We start from the raw sequence: 24,589 nt of genomic DNA, 5'->3' as shown, positions 1-24,589 counted from the left end.
AACATGTTATACTAAAAAAATAATTAAATATTATTTAAATCTGATTAAAGGCTGATTAAAGGCTGATTAGTATTGTACAACTAGCATTTCCCTAAAAAAATTAGAGAAAATATTTAAATTGGTGTTCAACGATTTTAAATTACAAATTTTAGTTTTAAATATTTTTTATTATATTAAAAGTTTTTTATAATTATCTTTATTAGTTAAATTGGTCTTTCTGTATTTTAAACAAAAAATCTAATATTTATATTCTATACTAGATAAATAAGTTTTTGGTAAATTTTAAGTTTAATTATTCTGCTATTTTTTATAATTTTATCAAATTCATAACTAAATTTTTATATATTTTTTTTGTTAATTGAATCTTTATATTGTTTTTAATTTTGTAGTTTAGTCTTTGTCAGAGTAAAAAAATATTAGAGTTAATAGAATAATTTTTTATAAATTAAAAATATTCACAATTAAGAATTTAATTAAATTTTTGATCACATATTTTTTAAAAGAAATATTCTATTAATTTTAACATTTTTGACATAAAAAATATCTAATTATAAAATTAAAAATAGTGTAAGGACCTAATTAAAAAAAAATATAAAAATATAATTATAAATTTGATAAAATTATAAAGACCAACAAATTAATTAAACCTAAATTTTATTATACAACAATTAAGTCTTAAAAAAATATTATTATAACACAAATTATTTCTTTTATAAAAGAACCGATTCATTTTAAGACCTTTTAAAATAATAAAAAATTATTAAAAATTATACAATTAAACTTGGGAATTTACATATTTACTCTGATAAAAAAAAACTTGGAAATTCATCTTTGGTTTTGAAGTTGACAATTGGCCCGTACAATTTATTAATTTAAAAATTACCATACATTATATGCCTTAAAAAAGTACTTTTTTCCCTCTTTATATAGAGCTCTTAGCAATAGAAGTATAGAACCATTAATCAATTTGGGTGGGTTAAGTTATTAACTCACTCGTCTATTTAAGTATTCGAAGTTTAAATCTTATTTTATGCATGCAGTAATTTATTGGTCAGTGACAAATCTTTAAATAAAGTTCATATACCAACGCAAGTTAGCACAGATGGATGAGGGTCTGTATCCTTTAATCATCTCTCCCGGGTTCAATATTCGCTGGAGGATGGGAATGGAACTTGCTTACTTGAAAGGGTCGCCCACTTTGCCTCTGCAGTATCTGAGGGATTAGTTATTGAACTTCCGGCCTGATGGATACCCTGGTGTAAAAAAAAAAAAAAAATTCATATTTGCGACGGATTAATTTTTGTTCTGTTGGATTGGGGGATCCTATAGGTAACCCAAAAAAAAGGGTATAGACCCATTAAGAGCCCAAAAATACAGCGTCAAGTAACATACTAATGCCTGTGTGGACCCAAAAGTTACATTGCTTAGTAACCAACAAAAGTTGCACGACAACAAGACTATACATTTTTGTTTCACAAACTGATAATTAAAAGTCACGACCAAGTGACCAAAAAAAAAAAAACTGATTAAAGTATAAGAGGTGCAATACGATTTTTACAACAACTTAGTAACTAATTTGTTGAAAGATATACATACATATATAATATACATGATGTTGCAAACAAAATTGTGAAAGCTATTTAATTGTCTCACTTTATAAATAAACTTTATATAATTTTACTCATTTAGCTTATCTATAAATTTTGCACTCTGTTTTTACTTCCAACCAAGCATACCATAAGATCTTATTTATGATGTTCAGTTTGTCTTCAAAGATTTGATGATCTCTCCCTTTCTTGTAATTCATAAGGTGTTGTCCAGGTGGTGGACGTGCATGACATAATGTAAAAACAATGTGATTCAGAAATGAAAATGACTTCAAGTTGCATAACAATTGGACCACTGATTTTCTAGTTCCTTTCTTCTACTTTTCAGCAATTACTAATCACATGATGAGATTAAAACCTACTAATCTGGAAAAGTTATAATGTCTACATAGAAAAGCATTGACTCCAGTGGGTTGTATATTTGACAAAAGAGCTCAAGCTTTCAGACACAAACTTATCCCGGCAAGAATCCATAACTGGAAATGGCAATCTCAAAGGCTTCCAATCTTTGTCCACGGTAAAGTCCATTGCGATCATAGGACGATATTTCATTTATGTTGAGGTCTGCACAGGCTTTGACAAGTGCCTCCCCAACACGTTTAGCAGCTTCCTATAAGTATGTTACACCATAACACAAGGAGCCAAAACTCAAAAGATTATTTTAGAAAGGTGGAAGAGTTCCAACACATGTCGATAAGAGGTGGACTACTTACAGAAGTGCTGCATGGGGGATTTCGGATCGATTTCTGCAGTGTGCTTGCATAGAACAGACACTTCTTATTCTTGTCATCTACAAGCATTGCATACAATTGCTTCTCTGAGCAAAATACTGAAAGCCTTGGATTTCTAGCAGTTCCATTGAACTGAAGAAGAAAGGAGAAAAATAAGATCGTATTAATAGTAAAGAAAACAAAGCATAACAGTCAGCTGTTAGCATTGAAGTGCCATATGACTGAGATGAAAATATAAAATGAGTTTACAGAATACCTCAAAATCATGCCAAAGCCCCAAGGATTTACTAACACATAATGCAATCAAAAATGCTGTTTTCTCTCAGCATGAATATAAGTCAAACCTTTTTCTGAATCCTTCTGTTTCGAATTTTTGGACTTTCTGTTCTAGGCTTCTAGCATTTGCTCTTGCTTCAACCACTAATAGCTTCTTAGTTAACCCTGAAAGAAAACTCAAAGCTCACATCAGTTAATATCCAAAGTTAAATGAAACATAGTATAAATGTTCAGATGCCAAAGACTATATATTGCACTGGACTAAGCAAGAGACTAAAATCTAAGACACAACACACATATTTAAGAAGAAAACAAAAACTCAGTTCAGCAGAACTTACATGAGCAATTACTTCTACTTTGTGTCTGAAAGCAAATAAACAATGTCGTTGGAGGGACTCCGAAGACAGAAGAATTGTTGAACTGTAGCACTGGCACATTCAATTGAGCCATGTTGTACAAGTCTTAAGCACCATCAAAACCAAAACCTGTGTTACAAATACAACGCAAGGCTGAATTCCTTAGAGGAATTTTAACAAACACTTAGTGTGCAGGTTTCATTAAAAAAAAGATTTTTATTAGTATGTTTGACATTCAAGGAAACAGTAAAGACAAGCAATGCTATTCAATTCAATCTTTAAAGTAGCAAGAGAACAAATTGTACTGTAGGTTCTAGTAGTGTAACATCCAAAACAAGGTGTTACACGTATATAACTTACTTTGATTTTGTCGGCAAGTTACTTAAGCGGTTATATCCTATCATCACTTTCAAGTTTCAAACCTTCGGCATCTCACTCTCTTAACGTCATACGTAAAACCCGGACAACAATGTAATTAACAACTACAAGCACAAGACATAAGAGTATTCTGTTATTTTTCCAAGTCCCAAATGCATTCAAGCGTGATATGTCTTAAGCCTTCCTTTTTCTCTGCCAAAAACATTTATTAATAAGGTAAAATCCAGTTTTATAGCAAAAAATGCTTCTGTAATATCTGTTATTTTTTTAATAATGATTTTCTTCTCTGTTTTTGGCTTAGATGGCTTAGTTTATATCAAAGTAGAGAAAGAGAATACTAAAGATTTTGACAAGTGCGCGCTTGGATAGGAGTTCGGAGATTAAACAGTAGAATTAAGTGAAGAACCCCTAAACTAACGAGTTTTGTTAAATTTGAACAAAAACAGAAATATATAATATATTGAAGAGACAATTATATGCTATAAAACATAATTTACTTGCAACGACACACTTACAAATACATAATAAGTATAAATATCACCAAGACTTGCAGATATGTAAAAGATAAAATAATGAAGTCTCAAGACAAATATAAATTATTACTACATATTTACATTCCATTGAGAGTGGCCCCAACAAGTTGTTCATGCACGCCGGTTTCTACGGCTCTTCCTCTTGATTCTTTTGCCTCCAAAGATGATCACAAGCCATTGAGGCTTTCCAATTGAGAAAACACAAAATCCCAATCCTATTCCAAGCACCATTCCACATGCATATCCTATTGCCACTGGTTTCCAACCGAATCCAAATTTGTCCTCAGCCTCAGAAGATGGATATTGTTGCAAAGGGACATTGTTGTTGCATTGAATTGACAATGGCAATCCACATAGGCCTATGTTTCCCTCATAGGAATCGTTTGAAAATGTATCAAACTGTTTTCCTCGAGGTATTGATCCCTCAAGATGATTGTTGGAAAGATTCAAGGATGCAAGAAAGTTCAGATTGGTCAACTCAGCAGGAATTTCGCCATCAAGCATATTTGAAGAGAGGTCCAGTGATTCGAGGTTTGTCAAATTTCCCAGAGAGCGGGGAATAGGACCAATGAAGTTGTTATGTGAAAGGTTGAGTCCTATGAGTGCACCAAGTTCTCCAAACTCATCTGGAATCTCTCCTTCAAATCTGTTACTTGATAAATCAATACTTACAAGAACTTTTGGAATTTTCTCAAAATCGGTTTCAAGCCCTTTAATTGTTGTAGTCACAGAATCATCGTATCCTAGGTCAATGTTGTTTATAATAAAGGCAGAACCACTTTGCATGTAATAAAAACTACTTTGCAATTCTGCTAGAACAACAATCTTCATAGCTTGGAAACTTTTTATGTAGGCTTTTGGTAATAGGCCACTAAAGTTATTGGATGAGATATCAAGAATGAGTAAACTGGGAAACACATCTTTGGTTTTGAAGCTGACTATCGGCCCATACAACTTGTTGGATCGTAAAACCAATATTTCCAAAATCCATAAACTTTGAAGCCAATGTGGAAATGTATCCTCAATCTGATTGTCGCCAAGATTCAAATCCATCAAATCTTTGCAGTTGGACAGAGATCTAGGCAAATGACCTTCTAATTGGTTCCCATTGAGATTCAATGTGTTGAGATTCCTGGAAAAGTTACTTGGCAAAGTGCCATGAAATTTGTTTGTCTGTAGATCCAAAACATAAAGGGAAGATAAATTGGCAACACATTGTGGAATGGTGCCTCTGAACTTATTGTGCGACAAGTTGATAATCTGGACAGAAGTTGCATTGCAAAGGAAGGAAATATTGTCATCAGTTAGAAGGTTGAAACTAAGATCAAGGTATTCAAGTTGATACCATGGGAATTGGCCTATTGATGACAACTGGTTATGTGTAAGTTTCAAAAAAAATAAATAATGTAAATCATGTATCCATTTGGGAACTCTTCCACTAAGTTTATTTTCTGATAATTCAAGAGTTACTAAATTAGGAAATTTCCACGGGATTTTGGAAAAATTAGTTAAATCGATTTGAAGCAACTGCAATGCTATTAGGTTGACAAACTCATTGTCAAACTCATTGTATCTGCCATTTGTTTCAGAATCTATTAACGATGAATTAAACCCTGAGAGAGAAAGAGCTTCAAGGTTTTGAAGGTTGTGAAGCTTGGAGAAAAGTGGAAAGTGAAGAGAATTACTCCACTTGCCTGATGACAAACATAAGTTAGTGAGGTTTACAAGGTTAAACATTGATTCTGGAATATTTCCTTGTAACTTATTCCCACACAAATATAGAGACTGCAAGGAATGGGATGAGATTGGTCTTATATGCCCAATAAACTGATTATTTGATAGATCTAAGGATGTCAAAAATGGTAAAGAGAAACACCAAGATGGAATTGTCCCATTTAGCAAGTTATCATTTAAAACCAATTCAGTCAAACTTGAAAAACCTGCTATTTTTTTAGGTAGAGATCCCTGAAACTTATTATGAGAACAATCCAATCGAGAAATCTGAGTTAAGTTAGCTAATGAAGATAGCAGTAACTTTCCTCCTAAACTGTTACCTGCAAGGATAAGTGTTTGTAATTTGGTCAATTGACCAAGTACTTTTGGAAATTGACCATTAAATCCGTTGTATGAAAGGTCCAAGTGAGTGAGATGTGAAATGTTTGAGAGTAGGATTGAGAGAAATGACGGGATTGAACCACTAAATCTATTGCCTGAAAGGTCCAAGTGAGTGAGATGTTGAAGGTTTGAGAGTAATGATGGGATTGAGCCACTAAATCTATTGAATGAAAGGTCCAAGTGAGTGAGATGTTGAAGGTTTGAAAGTAATGATGGGATTGAGCCACTAAATCTATTGCTTGAAAGGTCCAAGTGAGTGAGATGTTGAAGATTTGAGAGCCAGGATGGGATTGAACCATTGGATTCACTTCCAGACAAGCTCAAAGAAGTTAGATGTGTGAGGTTAGAAAAGGAAGAAGGGATTTGTGATCCTGAGAATTGACACCATGAAAGATCTAAAAAACTAAGAGAAGTACTGCAATTCAAGTTTGGAAAATTGACTTGAATGTTTCCATTTCCATATAGATTGAGCTCATGAAGGTTGGGTAAACAGAGAATGTGACTTGTCAAATGTCCCTTTATTCTAGTATCAAAAAGACTAAGAGTAACCAAAGAGAAAGAGAAAGACCAATTGGACAAATGACTTGGTGTTATGCTAATGGAAGACATGTCTGTACCATCCAATATAATCTCACGCAAAGCTGTTGCATTTTGCAACATTCTCTTCCAAGTGGTTTCTTTCCACTTTAAACCAGAATTCAAAGAGAGATCAAGTGACTGTAATTTGGAAAGGTGTGAGATTTGAGAAGGAATTTCACCTTCGAATTCACAGTCAGATAAATTCAAGTGTGTAAGACTCATAAACCCACCAAACAGAGATGGCAATTGAGAATTATAGAAATAATTGTGAGCAAGGTTGAGTGTTTGGAGATGAGTAAGATGGAAAAGTGTACTGTTAGGATGGATTATACCTACAAGTGCACTGCAACTTAGATCGAGGCCAATCACGTGACCAGACAGAGAATCACACGTGACACCCATCCATGAACAACAATCTGTCCTATTGTCCCACGTACTCATCTTTGGATAAGCATTGGGGCATTCATACTCATACCATCCATCAAAAAATGTAGTGTTAGTAATGAGTTGGGTCTTGAAGTGAAACAAGGCAGAACTCTCTTCTGGATGGCATGAATGAGAAGACAAACATGCAAAGTGAAACAGCATAAATATGTGGACACACACCACCACTCTAACAACCACCAACATCATTGTTCGTTGATTATTCCTTAATGGTTTTATATGACTCAGATCATAAATCAAGATCCATGTATTTATAGCCAACCCATCACTTACATGATTTCTATATTGAAAACTACTGGTACCAAATAATATTCATACTCTCCCAATTTATCAATGTCCAATAAGACCAAATCAAAGTCTAAGTAGTTTTCTTCAAACGTCAGATTTAGATATACGTGGTTCTCTACTTAGAGTATTATTAATTAGGGCTATAGTATAATTATATACTGTTTTATATATCATAACCGGTCTTGGATACAGCAATAATGATATTTTATATTTACTTACGAAAATCATCAAATTAAAATATAATGAACTTCATAAATTTAAATTTCAATTTTGGTGGGAATATATATATAAATAATTTAAAATAATTGGAATATATGGAACCACCCCTTAGCTTGTGTTTAAACTTTAAACCATTGATAAGCTTGATATAATAATTGAAATATAGTGGACATAATAAATTAAACTTTTATTTGCAAGGAACTTGATCAAGTTGTCCAAATTCTCCCCAAACGATCTCTTGGCTATATATATATTGTTTCGTTTTTATATATCATCTATATGGTGAAAACTCATGTATAGCCAACTTCACATGAAGTTAATAGCTGAAAGCCGTTAAATGATTTGACTAAATTTTCATCTAACGATTCTCAGTTATCAACTTTAAATAAAGTTGATTGCACCTAAATTTCCACCCATCTATACATGTATATCTATCTACCAACTGCATGTATATATTGGCTTACTTAGCTTGAAATAAATTATGGAAAAGAAGAAAGGAGACGTGTATGTGTTGCATGGTATACAATAACTATCTAAAATTTATTTGAGACCAATAGAGCCCGTAAGATTAAAATATTATGAAAGTGTGATCCAATACTACACATATTTAGTACATATATACGTATACTTCAATCATGCTTAAGTAAATGTGTTAAGCTTAAGTCATATCGTCTATGTTTAACTTAAGAGGAAGTATAGGGATCTAATGGAGTATTTGTAGTGTACAATGAGAATTTAGCTTCCTAGTGGGATTCCTAACTTAATTAAATACTTAACCACATATGGGGTAGACGAGTTAAATTTAGACTTTAAAATTAGGTTAGTTTATAAGTATATATACATCCATTACTATTTAACTATGAGGAAAGTGACAATTAAATCCTCAAAAATTTCAATCTCGGACTAATTAGATTTTGAAAAAAAAAATGCTAATTAGATTCTCCACAATAATAAATGGTGGACATGTATATCTTTCCATCAATGGATAGTGCAAAACAAAATGAAATTGTCTATGTATTCGTTATCTATAATGATGCATTCCATTGTTACCAAATGAGCATAGAAATGACCTAATTTTAGCTAGTGGAACATTTATTATCTTTTGAATTTTCATATGACATTTATCAGCTCCTCTTTGTCTATTACGATTCCTATTAAAATAGGTAAAGTTTTACTCTAAAAGTTATTATAAGCACATCACAAATATAAGCATCACTTACCGTTAAGTTTTACGTGATGAATTGATAGAAGGACCTCACGTGTTTCTACCGTTTATTATCGTAAAAAACCAAATTAATTTTTTTTCAGAAACTAATTAGTTCGAGGTCAAAATTTTCAAAGCTCTAATTCTCACTTTTCTCTTTAACTATTTTACTTCATTGTTAGTTTTTTGTCCCAGTTATACATATGACTATTTCTTCCTCTTTTCAGTCATTATATTAACACAATATAAATAGATAAACATTGCTTTATATATATATATATATATAATATATATATATCCTTCATCGCTTCGTCATGATCAATAATATATGCCAAAGACTATTTCAAAATGAACATTTTTTTCCAGCCCTTCAACAACGCAATCCCAAGTCTTTCCCATTCCTCAAGCAATCGATGATGTAAGATTTGTGGTTAACATTATAATAATGCAAGTTCTTTTCATAACCTTGGCCGATGAGCATTTCCGTTATACTTTAATCATGAAAATGAACTTAGCTTGACACATTATTATCAATTATGATGAAATTTTTAGGAGAACAATCTAAAAATAAATGCTTTGTTCGTTCTTATTAATTATTTTAAAACTAAAATTACAAAAAAAAATGTTTGGAAGGAAATCAAGGAATATAATGTGATCAATTAGTTAATTAAGAAATTTTACTTAACGCATCTCCTAAGATTTTCTCCATTCTCTTGCATGCATTGTTTGTCTCAAATCTTTCTTTAGCTGTGTTGTTAATTTTTGCCTTTAATTATTGAATACTTTCATATATATGTTAGCACTTCTTATTAGTTGTTTTATTTCGTCATCATAATTGAGTAGCAATGATTTTAAAAGTTACAGAAAAGTTCTGTATACAAGTCATTAGGGCTTGTATGCTTTACAAGTTAATTAACAAATAAAACCCCAAAACGCGCTGCAAGAGTTACGTCCCATACACGCGCTATATAAAGATCCCGCGTATATATAACTACCAAATTTAAAAGATTTGTTTCCTTCTTCGTTCTCCTTATTTCCAGATTTGCTCGTTCTTCTTCTCGCGAAGCTTCCCCTGCTTTTTTCGATCGTTCTTTTCTCCTCCTTTTCTCACTGGTTTGTTCTTCGTCATTTACGTTAGTTCCTCTCTCTGTAACTCCACCTTCGTTTTCTATTCGATTTTTTGTTTTCTAAAATCAAAGTTTGAACTCGTTTTGAAGATAATGGATGATTCAACCTCAGATTGTCAGCTGAATCAGGGCGAAGCGGATTATGAATTTGAATCTAACGAAGTTCCTGAGGTTTGATTTACATAGGATTACTATGAATTTTGTTGTAGTAATTTGTATAGCATTGTGTAGCTGAATAATTCGTGAACATTGACTGTGAAACTAACGCATGAATATAAATTTGTGGATTGAATGTAATGTATTAGTTTTGATTAATTATTTGGAATTTATAGCAGACGATCGGGTGTAGATCAGAACTTTTTTTGGTGTATTTTTGCGGGAAGTGTGGGTGTATTTACAGTTTATGGCTTTTTCTGTTATTTTAGCTGAGTTGTTGTCGTTCGGGTGTATTATATCAGACATGATTGGGTGTGTTTTTAGTTTTTGACATGGTGTATTCTGCAGTCTATGTATTTAGAGTTTATGGTTTTTTTTGTTATTTTAGCTGAGTTGTTGTCGTTCGGGTGTATTATATAAGACATGATTGGGTGTATTTTTTATTTTTTGACATGGTGTATTCTGCAGTCTGTGTATTTACAGTTTATGGCTTTTATTGTCATTTTAGTTGAGTTGTTGCCATTCGGGTGTATTATATCAGCAATGATTGGGTGTATTTTTAGTTTTTGACATGGTGTATTCTGCAGCCTCTCTCTGTTGTTGATGACCAGTTTGTTCCAAAGGTTGGAATGACCTTTACCACCCTTGAAGATGCTGGAAAATTTTACAGGAACTACGCCAAGGCTGCAGGTTTTTCTACAAGAGTTCGGAGCACAAATAGGAAGGAAAACGAGATTAAGAATCAATTGATTACATGTAGTAGAGAGGAAAAATGGAAATCTAAAATATCTCCGACCGAGAAGACGAATCCGACAGCCGGTTTAAACTGTCTTGCAAGAATTTATATACACACATTGAAGGATGTTGGTGCTTGGATCATTTCAAAGGTTGTGCTGGATCATTCACACCCTTGCTGTCCAAATAAAGCAGAGATGCTCAAACAGCATAGGGAACTAAGCATGTCCATTCGTCGTACAATAGAGAATAACGAGGAGGCTGGTATCAGACCAAGCAAAACCTATCAATCATTTGTTGCGGCTGCCGGGGGTCACCGCGAGTTAAAATTTATCGAAAAGGATGTGAGGGAATTACATTACCAGAGAAGTGCGGAATGTTTTGGAACAAGAAGATGCAAAGGAATTCGGAAATATTTGTTAAGAATGAAAGAGAAGAATCAGAATTTATTTTTTGAGCTTGAACTCGAGGAGGATCAATCAATTAAGCTGGCTTTTTGGGCCGATGCAAGAAGCAGAGCTGCCTTTGAGTATTTCGGAGATGTTATTTTATTTGACACCACCTACAATACAAACAGGTAACAAACTGTCCCTGTTTATGATGCTAAAAAATTAATGTATTTTTATGAATCCGCGGAAGAGGTGTATATTGGGTGTTTTTGGGTGTATACAAAGCATTTGTTGGGCGTATCTAATGATTTTCCATTATGCACTATGGTAATTTGATTCAGGTATAATTTGGTTTGTGGTTCTTTTGTCGGGATGAATCACCACGGTCAGTCAACACTTCTCGGATGCTCTTTGATGAAAAATGAAGAAATTGAATCATTCAAATGGTTATTTCAATGTTGGATTCATTGCATGGGAGGAAATACTCCAAAAGGGTTTCTCACCGATCAATGCGCATCAATGAAAAGGGCTTTAGAGGCCTGTATGCCAACAACAATTCACCGTTAGTATATTTGGCACATCATGAAGAATATTCCAAGCAAATTAAACGCGTACAAGGGACATGCAAAAATTGAACAAGAAATGAGCCAAGTTGTTTGGAACTCTCATAGCAAAGACTCATTTGATAGGAATTGGAATGATTTTCTGCTGAATTTTGGTCTTGTGGACAACAAGTGGCTTTCAGATAATGTTTGTTTAAAATCTGCAGCAGATGTGTAAATTGCATGTTTTTTGGGGTGTATTTATAGTTTATGTTTGGGTGTATTCTGCAGATCTCTATGAAGACCGTCATATATGGGTTCCAATCTATCTGGATCACCACTTCTGGGCAGGGATGAGAAGCACACAAAGGAGCGAGAACATGAATTCATTTTTTAACAAGTTTATTACCCAGAACAGCTCGCTTATTCAATTCGTCAAACAATACGATAATTGCCTCAGAAGTAGGGAGCAAGCAGAGAGAGAATCAGATGTTGCAGATTTTCATACGGTCATACCATGTGCAACCAAATCCTCCATTGAAGCTCAGTTTCAAGATGTGTACACTCATCAAAAGTTTAGGGAAGTCCAAGCACAATTTAGAGGAAAGGCGAATTGCATCACTAGACTAACGAATTTCACTCTAGGCTATTCAGTATACGAAGTTGGAGAACAAGTTTTCAGCTCAATATTCAATAAGTTTGTGGTTACTTACGACTCAGTAGCAGCCGAGGTAAAATGCCAATACTTATTATTCGAGTCGAGATGGATAGTGTGCCGTCACGCACTAAGCGTGTTAAGCTTTGAACAAGTAAGCCAAGTGTCACCGAGATATATACTGGAACGATGGAGCAAGAAGGTAAAGAGGCGATACACACACATCAAGAGCAGCCACGACGAGCCACTGTTGGAGCCAAGAAGCAAGAGGTTTGACCAATTGGTTTTTCGTTCGCAAAATATTTGCGAATTTGCATCCGAATCGGAGGAGCTGACTGCAATTCTGCACCGTGCGTATGATAGCGTCATGGTTGAGATGGAATCATTGAAAGCCAAAAGGAAGGGCACATCTTCTTTATCTCACGAAGACGCCAACTTGGAATCCGTTAACGAGCTTCAAATCCCTCCAAGGATTCGAACAAGAGGACGTCCAAAAAATAGGCTAGGTTCAAAGTTGGATAAACAGATTGCAAATACCACAAAGAAGAAGAAAACGAAAGCTTTAAACGAGGTAAAAGTGATGTTCTTTAAATACGTGGTGATTGAGTTTATTTTTCTCGTTAATAGTTTAGCTAATATGTGAGTTTGTTATATTCAGTTAAACCTCTTTGATGCTGCACAGTGGTGCATTCAAATTCCAGCCAATATCAAGCACGTGTTATGAATTATCAGTTCAGGGTACCAGCAGCAGCGGATAACTCTTTGGGTGTATAGTTACAGAATATGGGTGTAAAAGCACTGTTCGTTTTAGTGTATTTCTGAAGTTTCTTATATTTCACATTTTATATATATATATATACATATACATACTTCAGAACCTTATTTTTATGTTATAAAATACTGTTTGTTTTTTTTTAACAACGTTTTAAGGGTTTTATGTTATAAAATACAGTTTGCATATGGATGGTATTAAGTGTTTAGGGTTCAGGGTTTTAAGGATAAAGCATTAGGGGGGATAGATTTTTGGGTGTATATTCAACTTTCTTTAGGTGTAAAAAATGGCAGGTTATGGGTGTATATTTTGGTTTGACGTTTTCCTTCATATTATAGTACCTGTAATTCATACATTTTGAATACAGCAGACAGAGTTTAATTATTGAAAGAAATTTCACCATAAAATGGATTATAATTGGAGAATATTTACAGCATGTGTTCAATTTGTTACAGGAGTATATAACAATTACATTAAGCAGTGTCAACATCCTCAGAATCTATCTGACAATATGGACTCAATAACAACGAGGATGGCCTGGATAGTCTGATTGCATTACTTCCGCTAATGGCTTCATCTTTGTCTAGATTCATGTCATGGAATAGAATCCGAGAAGCATATTCCACTCTAAAGTGGTCCACCTCATCCTACAGTAAAAAAGAATATTCTGTTTAATCAACCATGTTAATTGAGTAATATAATACAGAGTTATTTAGTTTTAAACATATTTACCTGGGTCCAATCGTCCCACTCATACTTCCGCCTTTTAATGTTTGCGGGCTCAAATATCTCAAGCCACTTCATTACGTAGATAGCACAGTCATAGCTGAAAACAGAAAAATAAATTACAAATTACATATAGGAAAGTTTAATTTTCAGAGTGAAAGATTTATACCTTGTCTTTTGGCCCGAGATGTGAAGGTATGGTGCTACAATTTCCCTGTCCTTGTCCTTTGATTTCAGAAGTTCCCCCAGCATATACTTTAATTCGTGAAATTACGTATCCCTTAAAACACAAAATAAATCAGTAATACATGAATAATTTCAATAAAGAGATACACACAAAGGAGTTAATAGTTACACCTTATATTAAACAGAAATACACCCAACTATATATATATATATACAGAACACAGAACCAACTTACAACAAATGTATTCAGCGCAGTTCTCGCATCGGAAGGAGATTTCTTGTGTAATGAGTCGACTATATAAAACTTCCTATTTCTTGTATCAGCGAACCATAACCACCAATGATGTGAATGGCAAACAGGTGCAAATATCTGAAATATGTTCAGATTGAACACTGTTTTAGTTCATTTGGCACATAAGTAAAAAATGGTAATAAGTAGTTTTAGAAATGAAAACTTACATAACGATGCGATTTTAATTTTTGAAGGTCCAAGAAGGGTATGAACATTGGGTAGTCTTCCACCCTGAAAGGCTTATTGTTTTTAGGCTGTAAGAATACGCCGTCTGGATGATTTGCAAGGGCCATGTTCTGCAAAAATTGTGAACAACCAAATAAATACAGAAAATACACCCAAACGAATCCAGAAAATACACCCAAACGAATCTAGAAAATACACCCAAATGAATAAACAAGTTACACCCAATTGAACACAGAAAATACACCCAAATGAACACATTAAATACACCCAATATAAGAAAGAAAATACACCCGAAGGAATAAAGAAAATACACCCAAAATTCGTTGAAGCAACCCTTACCATAATATTAGGGGGGAGACAGTATACTTCTTCTTGAAACATTTGAATATTTTGTTGGTTTAGGATGAAGCACATGGCAGTGACAATCTAGAAAAAGATGCCGAAATCAATTTTACATCAATCAGGATTGTAGTTAATTTTGGTAATAAAAACATTAATGTTGTTGTAATATTACCTCAGCTTCTATATGCGTTTTAGGCGCGGGTGATGCAAGGTGGAGTTTTGACAGAGTGTATCTATCTTGTGCCTGGAGTTTGCAGACGTTGTCAAACTCATCAGTTAGCCCATCTGCGTAGGTCTTCACTCGTATAGCCCAGTGGTAGCATTTCTGTTTCATGTCAGAAGTATTTAAATTCGTCTTGATAGGAGTTTCAAACTTCTCGAAACTCTCTGCCCCACTCTCCTTTAGAATCTGCGGACTTTTTTTTTGTCACCCCACCACTTGTAATTTTATGTACCAGATCCTCTAATTGTTCTAGCAATTTTGGTGTTTCTGGAGTTTTTGCCCTGTGTTCATCTTGCGTTGACGCTCCCTCCTGCGTTGTTGATTCTTTTTGGCTGGAATCAGTGAAGCTAAGGCTGAATGATGGCATCAGATCTGTTTTAGGAACATACGATGCTGTTCGTGCCATCATCATCAGCGCAGCAGCGTCTTCTGGGGCTGGATTACTGCGTGATCATGTATAAGATATTATAAGAATAAGAATATACGAGTGATAACCAAAACATTGATTTTACTCTGATGAACTTACATTTTAGATGGAGTTGGGGGAAGCGTGGGTGTGCTTTCTTCAAGTTGTTGGGGGGGGGGTTCAGGAGTGCTGCACGGCACATAAAATTAATCACGATGTAAAAAACTAGTCAGGGGCAATATACACCCAAACTGTAACCAAATATACACCCAAGACTATTTCTTACCTTTTTGTAGTTTCTTCAATTTGTAGCAGAGGGGTTGGTTCATATTCTGTCTCAGGTGTTTCTTTAAATTTTGGCACAGTGGTTGTTTGGGACAGTGGTAGACAAACTTGAATCGGAACTCTAAACAAGAAGAAAAATAAAAGGTTAACAATGTCTTTGAAAATAATAAGGTTATAAGGTTGAAATATTCTTGAAAAATTCACATTGCAAGCCCTTCGGACGGTGTCTCTTCCCTCACAACCATCACATTTGAATCAGCCGGCTCACTGGCTGACTCTTCAACCAGACTCAACCTAAAATACACCCTAAGAAAGTCAAAAATACACCCGAATAATTCAAAAGAAAGACAGGCTCTGTTTTTTGAGAACTTACATACTTGCAGTTTTTACTTTTTTTCCTGCCTTTTTTTTCTCGAATAAAATAATAAAGGGCTTTTTTTTCTAAAAAATATATATATACAGAATTAGAAGTAGAAGGTAATAAAAGGACAAAAGTAACGGTTATTTGAAAGAGAAATTACATGCTCTCCTCCGGTTTGTTTACGCTACTTTGTTCTGTGTGTCCTTGAGAGGAAGGATCATCACTTCCCAAGTTTACGTCCGGTATTCTAAACAGAGTTCATGTTATTCAGACAAAATACCATACTGTTAAATCATGATAACAAGATTTTATCAAATAAAGCTTCTTACGTTTCAGATGAGACATAGTGACCTTCCGTCGATCGCAGGTCACCTTCCTTCTCCTTGCAAAACAAGAAACAATTATTAGCAAAGAAAACATGCTAAAATCTGAAATATACACCCCAACAAAACATACCCCTGTGCAGTAGAATTTTCATTGTTTTTTCCCTTAACAATTCATCTAGATCTTCACTTCCTATTTCAGATCTGACAGTACATTCATAAAAGAACATGTTAACATATATAATCTTGATGATAGACGGTAATATAGCTTACAAAGTACTGTACCCATGATAGGATTGAGTTTGCTCAGGAGATAAATCCTCAACAACGACCTTTTTCTTTTTGGATTGTATCCTGGGTGGAAAAAACAAGTATGAATCAGAAAAAAAAATTAATTTTATCACAAAATACTATCCAAAGTAGTGCTTACTCTTTTGGTGTTCTCTGTGTCTTTTTCTTTGTTTTTTGCTTCTTCACTAGTGATGATTGTTCGCTTCTATAAGTTAATAAGAGACACTCTGTTAATACATGAGATCTTGATAATAAACCTAAAGGAAAGGAGTAATAATTTCAGAACATTACTCATCAGTTGATTCGGATTCTGAATCAGAATCCTCCTGATTCTTCTTTCTTTTTTTGGACTCCATTCTGGAAGGCAAACAATCATTATTTAAAAATACTAAAACGGATAAAATACACCCAAATGAATGCACAAGATACACCCAACTTAATAAACAAAATACACCCAACTTAATAAACAAAATACACCTATCTGGATAAAGAAAATACACCCAACTTGATAAAGAAAATACACCCAACTTTATAAAGAAAATACACTCAAGTATGGTACTTACTTTTTTCCTTTTTTGCTGGGTTATTTTCTTGGTGAATCCTCTGAGTCTTCTTGAGTCTTAGACTCAGAGGTAGAATTGTCACTATCAGTTGTTTCTGTCTCCGAAGATGATGTTGAACTTGCCTTCCTTTTTTTGTTTTTTTTATTTCTTGTTTTTTTTTTTTCTTTTTTCTCTATTTTTTTCATTTTTTCTCTTGTTTCTGCCATCTTTATAATCCCCTGAAATATTAAAAATTTTAGTTAGCAGCAGCATTCAGGTAAATAAAATACACCCAACATATTATGTTCACTTACCATATTTTCCTCTATTTTCGCCCTCATTCTTTTGACCAACTGCTCCTTACTCCAGTTGACAATTCAGGGTTTTGGAGGTCTTTCTGCCCTCTTCTTGTCTTTATTTTTAGAAAGATGAAAGTAAATTATCATCAGGGCAAAAAGACAGCTATCAATTTCCTTTTTCTTTTTCTCCTTGTAATCGGTTATATCCTTGATGATAAAACTCAAAACATGTCCTCCCCAGTTTCGCTCTGTTATGGTGTCCATCTCAAAAATTGGGGCCAGGTGCACATGTGAGATTTTGTTTATTGTCATTCGTAAAAGGAACGCTATCTGTATATAGAGGATGAAAATCCTCTTGAACATTAGGCGATCCTGTTCGTTACCAACGCCAATATCCATCATCTCATCTGTAAGATTTTTGAGGGTCTTACCCTGAAATCTTCTAAAAATTTCTTTATCATCCTCAGAAAGATCCTTATAATTGACTTTTTGAGGAAATAGATCTCCTACAAAAAGGAAAACAACATAGTATGAAAATCAGTTCAAATACACCCAAGTATCAATTTAAATACACCAAGCATCAGTTAATATACACCTATAATTTTTAGCGAATTACCTGATGCGTTGATGCCAAGCGCATCACCTATTATTTTTGGTATTATTTTAAAAGAACTGTAGCCGGTTTCCAGTCTGTTCTCCCCTAATTTGAAGTTTTTAGCCAACTCCCTTAATACTTGGTGATGCACTCTTAGTGGCGGGATGTGCATCAAGCCACCGAATCCCAAATCCCTAACAATCGTTTTCTTCTCCTCACTCATGTTTCTGAATTTCTCACTTAACAAATGTGTTGCACACTTAAGGTCTTTGGTTTGCTGTATACAAAACAAAATTATAGTCAGATATATTTCTATTATATGAAACTGATTTCATCTAAGACATATATTTGTTCTTACATTTTTGCCAGCTTGGTTTCTCGCTGCCATTTTTTCTGAAATGAAAAATACACCCATAGATATCAGTAAGATACACCCATAGATATGAGTCAGATACACCCATATATATCAGTAAGATACACCCATAGATATGATTCAGATACACCCATATATATCAGTCAGATATCACTCAAACATGTATTAATATACAAGGTCAAGCAACATTACAAGGTCAAGCAATATACACCCATGGACAAACAAATATAAGAACAGTTGCAACTGGTGACTATTACAGTATATCAGTTCAGAAATATACACCCAATAAATTATGCCATATACACCCAACAAATTACTCCATATACACCCACCAAACTACGGAATATACCCCAAAAAATCAGTTACCAGAAGAACTAGAACAACAAGAACAGTAACACCTAGAAGAACTAAGAAGAACAGTGTAACCTAGAACCAAGAATAACAGTAAAACCTAGAACAAGTAGAACATTATAAACTGTAAAATGAGACGTAGAACAAGAAGAACAGTAAAACCTACAACAACGTATAGAAGAATAGTAAAACCTAGTTCTTTGATTTCGAAATGTGAAAAATGTACAGGATGAGTAAAATAGTAACGTAACGTACCTTGAGTATTATAACTTTGTTTTTTCTAGAGATTCTTGATCGAGAGTTCTATGTTGTGTTGATGGAGTGTTCGAATCTTCGCGATGAGTTCAATATCTTCAGTTTCGAATGTTGCTCGAAAATGGAACGGTTGTGTTTTCTTCGAATGGCTTGGAGTAGCGTGGAAGAGTGCGCCATTAAGGAGCGGTTTACGCGAAACGCAACCGTTTGAGTGGAACGCGTGTAAATGACGCTCCATTCAATGTAATTCAGTGCGCGTGTGCAAGGATTGTGGGCTGAGAGCTTGTATAACTTGTAGGGCCTTTTTGCTTGTATGTGTAGCAGGCCCGTAAAAGTTATCACATAATTAGATATCAAATTTATATTCTTGACGATTTTATTTTTCACCGGATCCCACATCCCAATAGGCTATCGGAATTTTGTTTAAGGGTTTATCATTGACCAATAAATTACGGTACACACAAGGTGTGATTTAAACTTCAAATACTTGCTTAAACGAACGAATAAACTAACTATTTGACTAAGTTGATTTTTCACAAAAAAATGAGTCTTGTTATAAAATTAGTTAATAAAATAATATGTTTCTTTCATTTTAAAACACAAGTTTGTCTTAGTGGGAAAGATTTATATTTTGAAATATAGGGAAAAAGAATAATAACATAAATGAGAAGATAATTTTCCATAATATATAGAAGACATTTTGTGGCTAACCTAATTTAGTTGACTGAACGAGCGTTTTGTCCATGAATTCACGTTAATAGTTATATGTTTGTTTCCTGTGTTTCTTCCGAGGACTAAGGAACAAATTATATAAGACGGGAATATTTTATTATTATAATACAAGCTGAAACCTAAGTCAATATATAATACAAAAATGTTATACATGGAAATTAATGGGCATAGGAAATATAAAAGACGTCCAAGACAAAAGAGATCCATGCATGCAATGAATGGAAACTACATATGAAAATACATAGCGTTATGGATGTGATAGAAAATAATTTCATTTGTCTTTGAATGAGTCAACGGAGAAAAAGAGTTGGAGTGAGAGTATCTATTCAAGGCAATTTGTTTTGAAAAAAAATAACATATAATGGATATGTATGACAAAAATTAAACTTAATCAGTAATGTTAGGTAGACAAAAAAGTAGATAAAATTATTTTATTTAGCATTCATTAATTATTACTAAAAAAAATTAATGTTAAATAAAGTAAATTCGGACTATTTTTAGTTAAATATGTTTGGTTACCAAACATTTCCATTTTCCTAAATACACTTTTCTATCACAATTTTTCAATGACAGAAGAATCATGAGCACTACTACTCTACTAGTTAGATTATAATTCCCCCTGAATTTTCGTCATTGTCAAGAAACTAGAAAGTTTTGGTATTTTGCACCCGTTTTCAATCAGTGATCAGCAGATTTCTCAAAAAGTGGATTTAGACCTCATTGTATACTCTGCAACAAGTTTAGCAAAAGATGATGATCTATCCTCTAGCAATTTTGAAGTTGAATCATATTCCTCAATTAATCCTGCATTAAATTAATTTACAATGAAAAAATCAGAAAATGGGGGAATCAACAAGGTACAATAGAGTTTAATTATGAATAATTGGTACTTGTTAGTTCTTACCTTGATGAAGAAGCAAGATCATATCACTGTCAAGAACAGAAGTGATTCTATGTGCAACGGTTATAACTGTTGAGTCGGCGAAATGTAGCCTAAGAATTTGTTGTATCAAATTGTCTGTAGCAGTATCAACTGATGCAGTCGCTTCAAATACCTTGCTCTTCTTATGTCTTAAAAAATTAATTATTTATTTACTTTCTATTTTTTAAAACAGATGTGAGTTATGACATGCTGCCACAAAGTGCTTAAATAGATCAAACTTTGGATTAGTGCACAAGAAACTGAGATGATAGGAATCAATAACATCATAATTGCATGTGTGATGTATTTAACATTGGACTTTACGTCCAATGTCCAATTTTATTAATTATAGTTATCGAGAAAGTAATAGTGATTAGTTGTACAATCTGAAATTGCATTTTTTAGATTCATGAAAATGAAAAATCTAGATGGATCAACATTAAATAAGAGTTCCAATCTATTTCTGTTTTATTTAAAAGTCAAGTACCCTCTTCTAAAACAATAAGAAGGCAGAACCTAGCTTTATTGCAAAAACTGCTTCTTACTTTGCTTTTTTCTTCAACTTCTCATCACTATAAAAACTGCTTCTTACTTTGATTTTTACAAGAAGTGGCCAACAAAAGCCACTTGATATATGCTAAGGTAATAATTCCAGTTTGAGATTTTTATTCATTGCGAGTTCACATTTAAGTATTTTCTTATTACTTGCTATTATCGGGGAATCAAGTATTAGAATATAATTAGTTCAATCATTGCCAAACTTTAAGAATTGATCCTCACACAAGTTTATTTTCGTACACTTGGTACATGCAAAAACTTTTGACTTTTTGGAATGATATTTAATTCAATTCGGAGAGTACTAGGTAAACAATGATTATCTTGAACAACCACCAATCAAATAAAAATACATTGCATCCTAATTTAATGCTACTAATTAAATTTAAAATTAATTTACTCTTTTAACCTTATTAATTCGCATTGTTCACACATTATTCAAAAATGTTATTGGTTATCTATACTTTTCCAATTCAAAACTTTCGTTGAAAATCCAAGTATGTTTTGTTTGCATTTTTATTTTTTGTTTTTATTTTTAATATTTTTTGTTTTCGCTTATTTTTTATTTTTTCACAAAATTATAATAATAAAAAAAACAAAAAACACGAAAACACAAACCAAACAAACACGCCCAAAATTTTCAATCTTCCAAATCTAGTTCCCTAAATGTTGTGTGTTCCATGCGTATAATAATTCTGTCCTTTAATTTGTTGTGTGCAGGTCGCAAGTTTGCAAGAGGAGATAGATATTATTGGGAGTCTAATGGCAAATTCTACAATTGGTGCTACCAATTGTGGCATAAATAATGTTGAAGCACCAATAACAAAAATGGAGCACTCAAACTGTGGAATACAATATCCTATGCAAGATGATGATGATGATGCTGTCACTACAACTCATCAATGTTATCAAAATGAAACAAAAAAAAAACTGATAATTAAAGTAAAAGAGGTGCAATACGATTTTTACAACAACTTAGTAAATAATTTGTTGAAAGATCTAAGAGAGTGAGATGCTGAAGGTTTGAAACTTGAAAGTGATGACAGGATATAACCGCTTAAATAACTTGACGACAAAATCAAAGTTAGATACGTGTAACACCTTGTTTTGGATGTTATCACTACTAGAACCTACAGTACAATTTGTTCTCTTACTACTTTAAAAGATTGAATTGAAATAGCATTGCTTGTCTTTACTGTTTCCTTGAATGTCAAACATACTAATAATAAAACTTTCTTTTTTTAATGAAACCTGCACACTAAGTGTTTGTTAAAATTCCTCTAAGAAATTCAGCCTTGCGTATGTATTTGTAACATAGGTTTTGATTTTCAGTGCTTAAGACTTGTACAACATGGCTCAATTGAATGTGCCAGTGCTACAGTTCAACAATTCTTCTGTCTTCAGAGTCCCTCCAACGACACTGTTTATTTGCTTTCAGACACAAAGTAGAAGTAATTCCTCATGTAAGTTCTGCTGAACCGAGTTTTTGTTTCCTTCTTAAATGTGTGTGTTGTGTCTTATCGACATGTGTTGGCAGCTGAACATTTATACTATGTTTCATGTAACTTTGGATATTAACTGATGTGAGCTTTGAGTTTTCTTTCAGGGTTAACTAAGAAGCTGTTAGTGGTTGAAGCAAGAGCAAATGCTAGAACAGAAAGTCCAAAAATTCGAAATAGAAGGATTCAGAAAAAGGTTTGACTCATATTCATGCTGAGAAAAAACAGCTTTTTTGATTGCATTATGTGTTTGTAAATCCTTGGGGATTTGGCATGATTTTGAGGTATTCTGTAAACTCATTTTATATTTTCATCTGAGTCATATGGCACTTCAATGCTAACAGCTGACTGTTATGCTTTGCTTTCTTTACCATGAATAGGATCTTATTTTTCTCTTTTTTTCTTCAGTTCAATGGAACTGCTAGAAATCCAAGGCTTTCAGTATTTTGCTCAGATAAGCAATTGTATGCAATGCTTGTAGATGACAAGAATAAGAAGTGTTTGTTCTATGCAAGCACACTGCAGAAATCGATCCCAAATCCCCCATGCAGCACTTCTGTAAGTAGTCCACCTCTTATCGACATGTGTTGGAACTCTTCCACCTTTCTAAAATAATCTTTTTGAGTTTTGGCTCCTTGTGTTATGGTGTAACATACTTATAGGAAGCTGCTAAACGTGTTGGGGAGGCACTTGTCAAAGCCTGTACAGAACTCAACATAAATGAAATATCGTCCTATGATCGCAATGGACTTTACCGTGGACAAAGGTTAGAAGCCTTTGAGATTGCCATTTCCAGTTATGGATTCTTGCCGGGATAGGTCTGCGTCTGAAAGCTTGAGCTCTTTTGTCAAATATACAATCCACTGGAGTCAATGCTTTTCTGTGTAGTCATTATAACTTTTTCATATACAATGCATATCTATCTCCTTTCTATTAAGGGCAAGCTAACTACTTTCCAAGAATCTGTTATAATTGACTAACAGATTTAATAGCCTTTTTCATTACTTGTTGCAGCACTCTTGCTATTATCTCCAATAATCTTAGGTTCCCAAGCTGATATTTTTGACCATATAATTTATTAAGTTAGACATTACAACACATTATATGCCTTAGAAAATTATTTATTTATTTATTTTCTATTTTTTAAAACAGATGTGAGTTATGACATGCTGACACAAAGTGCTTAAATAGATCAAACCTTGGATTAGTGCAAAAGAAACTGAGATGATAGGAATCAATAACATCATAATTGCATGTGTGATGTATTTAACATTGGACTTTATGTCCAATGTCCAATTTTATTAATTATAGTTATCGAGAAAGTAATAGTGATTAGTTGTACAATCTGAAATTGCATTTTTTAGATTCATGAAAATGAAAAATCTAGATGGATCAACATTAAATAAGAGTTCCAATCTATTTCTGTTTTATTTAAAAGTCAAGCACCCTCTTCTAAAACAATAAGAAGGCAGAACCTAGCTTTATTGCAAAAACTGCTTCTTACTGTGCTTTTTTCTTCTTCAACTTCTCATCACTATAATGTATCTGTTTTTGTAACAATTATCTTCTCCGTTTTGAGTTTTGATGGCCAACTTTAAATTAAAATAGAGAAATAGATTTCTTAAGATATTGACAAATGTGTGCTTGGTTAGAAGTTGGAACACTAACCAGTAGAATGAAGCAAAATCAATGAGTGTTGTTAGATATGCACGAAAAAAAGAAAAATATCATAATTTACT

General features: G+C 33.4%; 2 protein-coding genes and 1 pseudogene across 4 annotated transcripts; 1 reads left to right on the top strand and 2 right to left on the bottom strand.

The window, feature by feature from the left end:
- Positions 1-1,859: 1,859 nt before the first annotated feature.
- LOC112765735 (uncharacterized) lies at positions 1,860-3,064 on the bottom strand (annotated as a pseudogene).
- Positions 3,065-3,779: 715 nt separating this feature from the next.
- LOC112765734 (receptor-like protein 7) lies at positions 3,780-7,244 on the bottom strand. The gene has a single exon (XM_072222161.1). The coding sequence runs from the start codon at positions 7,206-7,208 to the stop codon at positions 3,993-3,995; it is 3,216 nt and encodes a 1,071-aa protein (XP_072078262.1). The 5' UTR covers positions 7,209-7,244; the 3' UTR covers positions 3,780-3,992.
- A 14,924-nt stretch (positions 7,245-22,168) lies between these two features.
- LOC112766554 (uncharacterized) lies at positions 22,169-23,948 on the top strand. 3 transcript variants are annotated; one of them, XM_072222160.1, is made up of 5 exons: positions 22,169-22,302; positions 22,684-22,814; positions 22,958-23,046; positions 23,259-23,408; positions 23,513-23,948. In XM_072222160.1, the coding sequence occupies exons 2-5, from the start codon at positions 22,703-22,705 to the stop codon at positions 23,666-23,668; spliced, it is 507 nt and encodes a 168-aa protein (XP_072078261.1). In that variant the 5' UTR covers positions 22,169-22,302; positions 22,684-22,702; the 3' UTR covers positions 23,669-23,948. The 3 variants fall into 3 exon arrangements, with proteins under 3 accessions (XP_072078261.1, XP_025668227.1, XP_025668228.1); XM_025812442.2 differs by having other exon boundaries at positions 22,234-22,434; XM_025812443.2 differs by lacking the exon at positions 22,169-22,302 and adding an exon at positions 22,394-22,486.
- The last annotated feature ends 641 nt before the right edge of the window (positions 23,949-24,589 follow it).

This window comes from Arachis hypogaea, chromosome 17, assembly GCF_003086295.3.
Source record: "Arachis hypogaea cultivar Tifrunner chromosome 17, arahy.Tifrunner.gnm2.J5K5, whole genome shotgun sequence".
Lineage (NCBI taxonomy): Eukaryota > Viridiplantae > Streptophyta > Magnoliopsida > Fabales > Fabaceae > Arachis > Arachis hypogaea.
This window is presented reverse-complemented; position numbering and strand designations above follow the sequence as displayed.